Consider the following 13,444-nt stretch of genomic DNA (forward strand, 5'->3'; position numbering starts at 1 on the left):
TAAGATTTTTGGCCTGAAATCCTTTCTGGGATAAGGCAATCTATAAACAAATAAACAAAGTTGCCTGTCACAAACTCCAGCTTAAGGACATATTCCTAAAATAAACAAACAACACCGTACAGATAGTCATCCTTAGTAAAGAACAGCACAAAACTTAAAGACAGCACTACTAGGATTTTACTGCAATTTCAAGGGACACTCGGGACTTTCTCAGGTTTTAGTTAATTTGCAAAATGAAACACCACAATTGAGCTCCTAGATTCCTCCCTTACCCTTAAAGTCAATGGCACCGAGTCTGAAGAAAAAAGATTAACTTAGTGTTAAATAAAATTTGAAAAACTGAATGAGGCATGAAAACAAAAGCTAACAAAAGCTAAATTTCACACTAAAGACACTCAATAGTAAATATTTCGAATTCTGGATTGATTACTGAGATTATGAAAGATAATTTTCTTTCAAAATGAAAACTTTAGGAAGTATCAAAACTTTAGGAAGTATGAAAAGGTAAGCTAAAAAGCAGAGAATAATTACCCTCAGGTGGGTTGCAGAGGCTCCTCCATTCATAAGAGAGCTAGTTTGATATGACAGCTGACTTGAGATTGATTTGAGAGTAGGTTCATAATAACGTATTAAATGTTGATTCCAATATAATTTACAACAGAAATGAAGCAGTTTAGATCTCCCAAACAAACGTTGAGGCTTGGAGCTAATAAACTTAACATTCCTGAAACTTGACAGTAAACTTCTAAAGCTAAGCCATTCCTTTATGTGCATTAAATAGTCATAACCCCTTGTGAAAATGATTTTTGCAATAAAAATGAGCTTTGAAATTTGAAAATAAAAGTTCAAAAATAATTTTCTCATCCAGAAAAAACTGAGACTATTTACAGTTGCTTCAAACAAAATGAAATATTTAGGTATAAATCTAACAAAACCTGTTTCAATCTGAATCCAGAAAATTAAAAAATGATGATGAAAGTAATCAAAAATGGAGAAATATACTGTGTTCAAGAATTGGAAGATTCGGGGCTTCCCTGGTGGACCAGTGGGTAAGACTCCATGCTCCCAATTCAGGGGGCCCAGGTTCGATCCCTGGTCGGGGAACTAGATCCCGCATACATGCTGCAACTAAGAGTTCACATGCCGCAACTAAGAGTTTGCATGGCGCAACTAAGAGTTTGTGTGCCACAACTAAGGGTCCGCATGCCGCAACTAAGAGTCCACATGCTGCAGCTAAAAGATCCCATGTGCCGTAACTAAGACCCAGTGCAGCCAAAATAAAAAAATAAATAAATATATTTTAAAAATTGGAAGATTCAACATAATAAGGATGTCAATTCTCCACAAATTGATCCATGTTTAATGCAATTCTTATCAAAATCTCAGGAAGGTGTTGGTAGACAGAGACAAGTTTATTCTAAAGTTCATTTGGAAAGGCAGAGGACCTAGAGTAGCTAAAATAGGTAAAATTTTAAAAACAAAGCATAACATGAGATGAATCCCTCTACCATAATCATATATATACGGTTTACTATGTAGCCTGTAATGAGGAGAGTGTGGTATCGTCAGAGGGACAGACACATATATCAGTAGAATAAAGAATCCAGAAATAGACCCACAAAAATATGCCCAACTGATTTTTGACAAAGGTGCCAGATTCAGTGGAGGAAGAACAGCCTTTTCAACAAATGGTACTAGAGCAACTGGGCACTAAAAGGTGGGGGAAAAAAAAAATGAACCTCGACCTAAACTTCACAACTTATACAAAAATTAACTCAAAATGAATCATGGACTTTAAAACATAAAACCATAAAGCTTTTGGATAAAAACACAGTACAAAATCTTTGGAGCTACAGACAAAGGGTGCCAGGGATAGCAAAGAATTCTTAACTTGACACTAAAAAGCACAATCCATGAAAGAAAAATCTGATAAACTGGACCACATCAAAATTTAAAACCTTTCTTCTGAAAGACCCTGTGAAGAGGATGAAAAGACAAGCTACAAACTGGGAGAAAATATTTGCAAACCACGTATCTGACAAAGAACCTGCATTTAGTATATATATAAAGAACTATCAAAATTCAACAGTAAAAGCACAAACAATCCAATGAGAAATATAGGCAAAAAACAAACAAAATGAATAGGATCTTCTGATGGCAAATAAGCATATAAAAAGATGTTCAACATCATTAGCCATTAGGAATAATGCAAGTTAAAACCAAGAGATAGTGCTAAAAACCTGTAAGAATGGGTAAAATTTTTTAAAGTGATAACACCAAATGCTGGCAAGGATGTGGAGAAAGTGGATCACTTATACATTGCTGGTAAAAATGTAAAATGGTACTGTTGCTCTACAAAAGAGAAAGGCGGTTTCTTACAAAACGTGTGCTTATCGTACAATCCATCAAGTATACTTTCATGCATATATTCCAGAGAAATAAAAATTTATGTTCACACAAAAATCTGTACATGAATGGTCATAACAGCTTTAATAGGTAATAGCTAAAAACTGCAAACAATCCAAATGCCCTTCAACGGGATATACCATAACACTCTGTTGTATATCCATGCCATGGAATACTACCTGGGAATAAAAAAAGGAACAAGCTATTGATATATGCAACAACTTGGATGGAGCTCAAGGGAAAAAATGAAATCTGCCAACCGCAACAGGTTAAATACTGTATGATTCCAGTATTTATATTACATTCTTAAAATGATGAAATTATAGAAACAGTGAACAGATCAGTGGATGCCACAGATCAGAGAGCAGGGGAAGGCAGGAAGGTAACTGTGCCTATAAGTTGGTAACACAAGTTCCTTGTGATAGAACTGTTCTGCATCTTGACCACGGTGATGGTCACATGAATCTACACATGTGATAAAACTGCACAGAACTAAATACACACACACACACACACACACACACACAAACACAAGTCCAGGTAAAACTGGTGAAATCTGAATAAGGTTGATGAGTTGTATCAATGTATTACTACCAATTTCCTAACTGCAATATTATATTCTAAGTATGCTATATGTTACCACTGGGGAAACTGGATGAAGGATCTATGCGATCTCTCTACATAATGTTGTTAAAACTTCATGTCAACCTACAATTAACCAAAAATAAAGTTTTTTTAAATTTCTTAACTCCACTAAGAAAAAAAAGTAAGAATTGAGGACACTATACAGTTAACAAGTATTTCAAAGACTTATCATCACAGATGACTGATTTTCAGCTCTCAAGTGGGTAGCCACATAATTCAACTCCATCTATAACTCAGAAACCACAGACTTATTCCATTTTTCCTCTCTTCCTTCTTTCTCTTCCCTCCTCTACCACTCCATAAACCCCCTTCATAACTGGCTATAAGAGAGAACTGCAGTATGTGTGTGTGTGTGTGTGTGTGCGTGCGTACTGCAACTCCGTGTTCTCTCTAGTTTTATATAAACACGCACAGAGGTGTGGGTTGTTTTCAACCATACTTATTAATTAGCATTCTGTGCTCTTGGTTCCTAATTTTAAAATCCATTATGTGGCACATTTTATACTTCCCTTTAAAAATAATTAAAATGTCAGCTATTTGTTTATGACAATAGTTGCTTCCATCCCTACCCCCACCCCACTACATAGGTAAATGGTCCTTAAAAAAAAGTTTTCGTATGTTGCTCTGAAGTTCGAGCTGATCACTGGTGGAACCTATACAATAAGATATCTTCTGTGCACTGAAACAGGAGTTAATGATCGCTAATTTTGGGGGTAGTACTCTTTTCCTCTCTAATTATAAGAAAAAAATATTTTTATAAGATCTGCTGTATTCTCAGACTATTAACATCATTCCACCCACCTCTCACATCAGTTTTTATTTGGGGGAGTAGAGGCACACCCTGTTCCAAAATATATCTTTCACAAATGTTCAAAGAAATAAAAACAGAAAGTATTATTCATGTGGCATTTCTTACACAATGGCCCCAAAATGTCAGTTTTCTACACTATAGCTCTTATAGTATCATTTTCAATTTCAGAGAAACAATCACATAATCAAATAGTGTATTTCCCCCAAATGGCCAAGATCCATGGAATTAAATATCCATTAACATGTGGCCCATTAATGTATACAATCTTTTACATCTTGCTCTTAAAGATAAAATCTTAAGTTCTTCCTAATCTCTTACTCAGAAAGATAATACCAAAAGAAGTTTTCATTTCCAAGCAATGCAGAACTGCAATAAGCAGTCTTAAAAGAGCACATTAAATGCCCAATGAAGAATAACACAAAACAGCACAATTAGAAACTGTAGAAATTTTACCTTAATTCTTCTCTCGGTGTCATCTAATTTTAACTCTGCTGAAACGAGTTTCTTTGCTAAATCATCTCGTTCAGGTAGCTGTCTAGCTTCAGAGATCTTTTTCAGTTTCTGTAAGGAAAGTTTTGTCCTAAATAGTTCACCTTCTGTATCTTTCACCCTTTTCTCAGTTGCCCGTTCTTTCTCTTGAGATTTTCTTAAGCGTTCTTTGAGTGCTGTAATCTCATTGTTATGACGAGCAATAAGTTGTGAGATTTCATTTTCTGTATCTTCAAACTTATTCAGGGCTTTCTCCTGCCGATACTGAAGCCTTTTCAAAGCCTTATTTTCTTTTAGCAGCTCAGCCAACTTGACCTGGAGTTCAGTTACTTCATTCTGCAATTCATTGATTTTTAGCAGTCTTGCAGAAAGAACCCGTTTTGTAACAAGATCAGTATCTTTCCGAAGTGGCTCCCTATTGAGGCCCTGGGAGTGAAATCCCACTGGGACTCCCCTTCTGTTTGGTGGACCCTTAGGGCTTGGTTTCCTAGGGACTAAAAAAGAAACAGTAATAATGTAAAGTGAAAGCTGTACCAGATGTAGTATTATTTACTCATCCTAACACAAGTGGATCCACAACATTCTTTGTTTCCTTAAAAAATGATTTTACAATGTTTAATTAAATATCAGGTTTTACCTAGAGCTCTTAATCTAATGGTTTTATAAGAAAGGTTTGAAATCTTTTAAGAAAGTTCAAGAATTATATTCTGATCCAGCAAAATAATATCCCCATAGTTTATAGGGAATTATTTTACCATTTTTAACTTTACAGATAAGACAGCCAGCCAGCATTTGAACAGAGGCACCGTCAGCACTAGCATGGTACCCAATAAATACTGGACAAAATATTGTGATATTCAAGTCATTTGGGATCATTATTTAAAATGTGGAAATGTATGGGGTTTTTTTAATTAGTTAGAAATCTTTATTTGGGGAAAGAGGATGACAACATGACAGCAAGAAGATTTACCACTTAATAAATCCTTGAGCAATTCAACTTAAACCTTTTCCAGGTCTATCTTCCCTACCCACAGAATGAGGATAACAACTCATTTGTCGTGAGGATTAACTGAAGTTTGCATGTAAAACAGAAAGTTCTCCAACAAATATACTCTGTCAGCGACAAAAACTTAATCCCAGGTATCAGTGATTGGAAACAGAAAACACTTCAGCAGTACAGGTGTGATTCTAAATGCTTTCTCAGAGGCTTGCTTTTGTGTGATGTTCAAATCAAAAACATCTGCCATAATTTAAGAACAAGATAAACAAAAAACTCCACCCTAAAAAGTACAAGCATGTGAAATCTTTAAAGTTAACTAATACACATTAATCACAATATTTCACAAAAATTTGGAATGTTTTTTTTTCTTTTTACTAAAAGTTCATTAAACTTAAGCCTCGATATACAGAGCACCTGCCCTTTAAAAGAGGCATCTGGAAGTCTGCCACAGTTGAGAATAACGAACTTTAATCTCCAAGGTGACTGCATTTTTTCAAGAAGGAAATGCATTCCAGAGGGAAAAAAAATGAAGAAAAACTAGAAAATCCAATGTTTCCCTACCCGTTTTACCAGCCATGGATACCCTGATTTCATTATGTAAACAAGGGTAAGAGTAATATTTACAATTTAACACTATAAAGTTTCATTAAAGAGATGGAAGTTTTATAGAAGCTATTTTGAATGTGTAACTGATTTGGGATTGCAGCTCTATAAATGCTTGAATATATGAAAGGAAGTGGTAATAAAAAGAAATGAGGGAAAACCTACTTGTAACTCTGAAACTATGCTATCCAATATAGTAGTCACTAGCCACATGTGCCTACTGAGAAACTTGAAATGTGGGTGGTCCAAACTGAGATACCCCGTAACTATGAAATACATACCAGATTTCAAACACTTAGTTTAAAAAAAAAAAAAGGAATGCAGAACATTCCACACACTATGTTTTATATTAACTATATTTAGAAATGATAATATTTTGGATATGTTGGGTTAAATAAAATATAGTATTAAAATTAATTCCACCTGCTTTTCTTTTTAAATGTGGCAGTAAAACATTGCATTTGTGACTTGCATTATATTTCCATTGGAGAGACTGCTCCAGTTTTAAATTGGAGCACCCATCATTTCAATTCTCTTTCTTTCCCAACATACTGAATTAATAGTTTTAGTATCTATATGCTATTATAGAATATGTATTCAGCTCTTGGAGTGACAGAAACTTTATACATAAAAATGACTGTACATAAGGATGAATGTTAATCATTCCAAATCTCTGATTTTTATGTATAAAATTATATTGCTCAGCAAACAAGACTTCATACAAATGGAAACTTAATTTGAAAAGTTAAAGCCTAGATATTATATGAATCAGGATAAAAATTTTCCACTAATATTTTACTGAACAATTTAGCCAGACAGAAAGGGCTTCCACAACCAACTTTTGACATCCTAAAAACCTGAACATTGATTTTTAGCATATTCTATTAGTACATCTACAAACAAAGTACACTTAACCAGAACTCAAAAATATTTCTTAGCGTTCATCTACCTCTTTCATTTTTAAAACTATCAAGATGAAATACACGGCTAACAGGAGTCAGAACAAAGATGACTTATTGTTGTGTATATCATTCTTCATCTCCCCCTTGTTAAGTCACCACCAAAAAGAGGGTGGGCAAATAAATGCTTTTTTCCTTCCGTCAGGTGTTAAAATTACGGTATGACTCATTTAAAAAACATGTAACAAAAATAAACTATGCATCTACCAAAAACTCAGTGTTTATATTACTGATAAAACAAATAGAATAAGTATGTAATACACAAAGATGTATAAATTATTAAATTTTATTATCACATAACTTCTGATAGAGCACAAATTTTACTTCTGATAGAGCACAAATAACTTCTGATAGAGCACAAATAAAGCATGCTGAAATTTAAAAGGAGGAAGAATATGTTATCAAACATGAAATTCCACAAATTCAAGTGTTAAAGATGCTTTTTGAATCACACTTGTTCTTTCCTTAATTTAGTCTACACTGATGATTGTGACTTAAACCAAAAGGAAGTAACTTAGTGTTTAAGGAAAGTTATCAGTTTGGTTATGTTGTTTGATCTAAGGTAGACAAATTACCACAGATTTTAATTCAAAAGATAATGCAAAGCAGAAAACAGTACAAGTCAGATTGAAGACAATAACCAAAATTTTTCTGGGTGATATTAGAACTGTTTCTCATAGCTTTTTCTCAATTATCTTCTTAAATAAGATAAGGCGTAAGAAGTTCTGACTCCTTAATTGGGTAGCCTCCTAAACTGCTTCTGGGTAACGAGTGAAAAAGTATTCTTGCCAGTAATTCCCAAGGTATGTAAATGATTTCTTGGGAATAAATAGTCATTTTCTAAGGTTCAACCCTAAGGTCTGTTTGTTCTTAATTATATAGCAAAAGTTTAATATCAGATCATGCTCTCAGCCACAAAATCAAAACAAGAAAACTGCACTGAGACAGATTTGAAGGAAGAGACTAAGAAACCTGCAGCATTGTACTTGCAGGACAAACAAACAGACAAACAGAAGAAGAAAATGCATCCAAATTGTTCAAAGTATCAACATCCCTGGGAAGCTAGATCAGGGATCCATGAGAGGGCTGCTTTCAAAAGGAACATACACTCTTCTAAAAAAGCAAATGTTACTTTTCAAAGTAAAAATCTGTAAAGGCAAATTTAATCAAACTCCTGATTAAAACTTTTCAATAGCTAACTATTCTCCTGTACAGAAACAGTCAATATCTTAACACAAGATTCCAGGTGTTTCATTGCCTTGCCCCTGTTTTCCTTTTCATCTCCCAAACTTACCACTCCCTGCCTTGCAATCTTACCATTCTAAGCTACTGCTGTTATATTGTGCTGTATTTATTAACGTATATTATAAAACCTCATTTACCTTAGCTTACTTTTCTGTGATATACTCATACTCCTTACATATTTTGTTACTAAGTACATCAGGGTTTTCTTGACCAGGGATTTATTAAGATGAAGAAGAGATTTCTAGAACATTATCTAGTCAAATATATATTAATAACTAGTTCCAGACTAGTAACATTTTAGTAAGAAAAATTATTTCTAATGATTTATGTTGTTTCCATTATAACACAGCTTAATAGAAAACAGACTGGTGGACCCAAGCCCCAAATTCCAATTCTAGGCTGAATTTGAACTTTTGTAATAAGTAGGGAAAGTAATTTTACTCAATCTATAAAAATGCCCCTTAACCACTTTATATCAATGCTTCTCACTACTTTTTGAAATTGAAGATAAAGGAAGGTCCACGTGTTTTGTGGGGCTTTTTGTGGTTTTTTTGCCTTTACAGTACCTCACGAACTCCAAGATAATCATTTATTTAGGAACAAGAGAAAACAAAATGCGAAGCCTCAGTTATGGTTCTTTCTTTAGTATACCGTATGACTTTGAATATAACAAAGGATAATACACAGTACCATAAGCAACATTTATAAAAATATATCCTATTCTAAATGTAAATCATCCCATTTCCATGCACATATCCATATACATATTAATAGAAGAGTTTCATTCATACATGTTTTCCTTAAGCATTCAAAATGAATTTTCTAGATCTACTGGACTTTTTTAAAGGATGCTTACCTTGATGACGCACTTGGCTGTCTGAAATTTGTTTTTTAGGATTTTTTCCCTTAATACTTGCCGGCGAGGACGGACGGGCCAGCGATGACCGGCCAGAAGACTGTGGCGTAGCTCCAAAATCAGATGGACAGTGAGAGTAATAATGTCTGCCTGCCTTACTTTCTTTACCAGTACCTGGACTTCTTTCTCTTTCCCCCATGGCTTTGAAAAATGGCCTCTATTCACATAATTTCACAGATACTTTTCTTCAGAAAAATCCATGGCAATCCTGAAGAGCATTTTTTAGAGTCTTCAGATCCCGGGAATAATATTCATGTATGTGCAATTTGTTTTCTCTCTGTATCTGTGGTCCACAATTCACAGGAGGGACCAGAAAATACACTTTTTCCCCTACAATTAAGGAAGGGGGAAGGAAACTCATCATATTTCATGAAATAGATTTCTACAGTTAATTACAATGAAATATACTAAAAGCAAAATAATATACTGCTTATAATTTTTAAAAGAGGCTGTAATTTAATTCATCTATATTTTCACACAGTTGTTTACAGTATTTGGAGAAAAGACAAACTGTCATAGCCTAGATAAAGAACATGTAAAGTACCTGACATATACTTGCTTCTGAATAAATGTTAACTGCACTTGACTCCCCTGAATCTTAAGATTTAAAATAAACACAAGTGCTGATTTTTAACAGGTGAATTATGATCAAATCACCAATTTCTTTCTTTTTTTGGGGGGGTGGGGTGTTGGGGGATGGTGGTAAAGGACAAGACTGCTAACAAAACCAAAGAAAAAATATCTAAAATTGCATAAAAATGTAAAACTGAAAGTATGTAAAAAAACTAATCAAATTAAAGCACTTGATGAAAAAACATTTGCAACATGACAGAAAAATGGTTACCACCCTTAACAATAAATACCTCATATCATGCCATAAGAAAAATATGAAGTCCAAAGATAAATGGGCAAATACATGTTAAGACCCACAGCAAGCAATACAAACTATAGGCACAAAATAACATTCAACCTCAGATACCATTTTTAAACCTATCAAATTATCACAGATTTCTCAACACTCAATGCTTCCAGAATGGCTGTCAAGAAAATACTGGGGAAAAAGTTGGCAAAATATATTAAAACTTTAATTATGCTTTTAACCTTTGATCTGATAATTCCATTGCCAGATACCAAGAAAATTATCCTAAAAATAGGGGGAAAGTTTATGCACAAATATTTAATGCAGTACAATTAAAAAAAACAAAAAACAAAACCAAAAAAGGAAGCAACCTAATCTAACCACTGCAAAATAACAAAATTAAGGAAAGTATTGAAAAAAATCAACATAGCCTAGTATCATGCAACTGTTAGAAATGTTTACAGAAAGTTTGTGTTAACAACGAAGATGCTTATACTATTACAGTAAAAGAAAAATTCAAACTGGTATATAAATATGATCTCAACTACACACAGTCATTGAAAAATACTGAAAACACTGAGCATCCTTTTTAGCTGAACTCAGGAACTGAAAAAAACTGCAAACCAAGGTATACATAATATACCAAAATAACATCTGGAATTGGATTACTTTTATAATTATCATTGTTCTTAATATTTACAAGAAATGAAAAGCCCACTGATGAAATCAGTGTTAAAAGTATATACTAGTAATAAATGAAAATGACGCATGCACAAGGTAGCACTAGTACTATTCATGTAGTACTTTTGTAGTGGCAAAGGACTGAAACAATCAAAATGACCATCAATAGGGAACTGGCTGCATACACTGTAAACCTCCGCACAGTGAAGTACAGTACTATGAAGCTATTAAAGGAATGCGGATTACCTCTGTATATTCTGCAGTCTGAAGTGACCTCTAGACTATATCAAGAAAAGGAAGAGCGAGAAAAGCACGTATAGTACGCTACCATTGAATGAAGAGGAGGGTTATAAATTTATATACGCAACTTTTTATATTTTTGAAAAGTAGAAGAACAAATTAAATAATGAACAAACAATGGGTTCTCTAGGGCAGGGCTGTCCAACAGAACATTCAGCAAGAATGGGAATGTTCTAAAACCTGTTCAGTATGATAGCTAGCCACATGTAGCTGCTGAACACCTGAAATGTGGCAAGTGTGAATGAAGAACTAATTTTTAATTATGCTGAATTTTAATTAATTTAAATGTTAAAAGCCACATGCATTAGTGGTTAGCTGATTGGACAGTATAGCTGTAGAGGAAAGCAGGAAGCAGAGTTCACGGATAGGGATAGGAGTTAGACTTCTTTATCTATAACTTTTGTAGACTCAACTTTGGAAATAATAATTTTTAGAAATTAGATTTTTAAAAAGCATTTCCTATAAATCCAAAGAAAATGAAACAAATAAATGTAACTATATATACAGTTGGTGGCAAAACCACACAGATTAACCAGTTCTAATGACTTTAAAACACAATCCCTAGTGAGATATATCCTACTGACAAAAAGTTACAAAATTTTTCTAAAAACTAGTTTCAATAATCACATTGTTGGCATTGTTATTCTCAGGCTACTACATGTGCACTGTGAGATAAAGCAAACGAGTAATTACATCTGTTCGGTTAGGTATTAGAATTTTCTAAAACAAACAAGTATAAGCCAATACGAGTTTTAAAATTCTGGAGCCCAAAATGTGAATTTTGAGTATCAGTATGAATTTATCATGGATTTTACATTTAAAAAAAAAAAAACACTGTTTCCCAGCTCTGTTCACTGAAAAACCCTAGAAGCGAGAAACAAATTAATAGCAACAAACATTCCCAGCACTCAAATGTAGTGTCTAAATACCGTTTCCCTTAAAAGAAACTAGAACTCCTTGTAAAACGTCTTATTCCACATCTAAGAGAGGAAACATACAAGATGAATCTAAGAATCTAGAACTTTGGTCATACTAGAGAGCAAGAAAGCTGTGAGGCACTCCTGATGGAGCATCAAAAGGGCTCGGGAGCGCACTCCAAGAAGCTCCGACTAGCCAACAGTGGGACAATTGCATCATCAATAAGAATTATATCAGCAAAGGATTAAGACACATCAAATATGTTTAAATTCATGAGGTCATATGTTATTTTTTAAAAACTAATTAGTTACCTCTGAAAGACACTAGGCAACCAACTCATTCATATGAAATTGATACATAAAGAGAAAAAAATCAAACATGTATCCTACCTATACTGTTAAGAGCTGTATCTTAAAATAACAAAACAGTAGATAAGGGGAAGTATTGAGTTGGCCAAAAAGTTTGTTTCTTTACAGAATTATTCTAGCTAATAAGTTAAAAAGGGAATATCAGAATGACAGAATTAGAATACTGCCACTTTGTAGCCACTAATGAAATAATGAAAGTAGACAGTGCTCACTAATGGCTGCTACCACCACAGAAAAGAAATAATCAGACACTGTGTGCCTTCCAGATAGGACAAGGATACCTCTGAAGTAATGTGCTCCTCCTACAAGAAAAATAAAATCTGATTCTGGTCAAACTTCTAAACTGAAATGACAATTTATAGAAAATACAGGGGACAGAGGTACAAGGAAGCAATTAGCAAAATCCACACTGTGGCAAATCCTATAGGACAAACTGGCTTCTTTAACGCATAAATTGCAAGCAGGAAAAGAGATGGCGAGAGGGTTTCTATATTTTTTAAAAGTCTTAAGGAAAACAAACAATTGCAATCTATGAGCCTTGCTTCAATCTTGATTCAAACAAATTATATAAAAGAAAATTATAAGATAATTTAAACACTGACTGGATATTTAATGACATTAAGGAATTGCTATTGCTTTAGGTGAGATCATGATATTGTGGTTACTTTATTTAAAGAGTCCTTATATTTCAGAGGTAGATGTTGAGATATTTATAGGTAAAATTAAATAATGTCTGGGGTTTGCTTCAAAATAATCCAAGGGGAAGGAGGTAAAAGTAGAGATTAAATAAGACTGGCCATGAGTTAATAAAACTATGTAAAAACCGTGGAGACTTGCAGCTTCACTATTCTACCTCTGCTTTCATATTGTTTCAAATTTTCCTTAACAAAAAAGATTTTTTCAAAATCAAGCAAACAATCTTAGAATTTTGTTTTACTTCCTGGTAGATTATTAGTGCCTGGCAATCTCAGTCTCTGTTACAATTAGCTATCTGATCTGAAATCAGCAACAAGTACTAATATTAAAAAATATATATGGGCTTCCGTGGTGGCGCAGTGGTTGAGAGTCCGCCTGCCGATGCAGGGGACACGGGTTCGTGCCCCGGTTCGGGAAGATCCCACATGCCGCGGAGCGGCTGGGCCGGTGGGCCATGGCCGCTGAGCCTGCGCGTCTGGAGCCTGGTGCTCCGCAACGGGAGAGGCCACAGCGGTGAGAGGCCCGCGTACCGCAAAAAAAAAAAAAAA

At 34.2% G+C, this 13,444-nt stretch overlaps 1 protein-coding gene across 1 annotated transcript in view; it reads right to left on the minus strand.

The window, feature by feature from the left end:
• The window catches only part of LCA5 (lebercilin LCA5), a 63,973-nt gene that overhangs the window by 43,794 nt on the left and 6,735 nt on the right, over positions 1 to 13,444 (minus strand). The window contains exons 2-3 of the mRNA XM_024757412.1: positions 9,015 to 9,404; positions 4,316 to 4,845 (exon numbers count right to left, since the gene is read on the minus strand). Of these exons, the coding sequence (XP_024613180.1) occupies positions 4,316 to 4,845; positions 9,015 to 9,213 (729 nt within the window). The 5' untranslated portion in view covers positions 9,214 to 9,404. The remainder of the gene's footprint in view (positions 1 to 4,315; positions 4,846 to 9,014; positions 9,405 to 13,444) is intronic.

This window comes from Neophocaena asiaeorientalis, unplaced genomic scaffold (assembly GCF_003031525.2).
Source record: "Neophocaena asiaeorientalis asiaeorientalis breed wild unplaced genomic scaffold, Neophocaena_asiaeorientalis_V1.1 scaffold253, whole genome shotgun sequence".
In the NCBI taxonomy this organism is placed as follows: domain Eukaryota; kingdom Metazoa; phylum Chordata; class Mammalia; order Artiodactyla; family Phocoenidae; genus Neophocaena; species Neophocaena asiaeorientalis.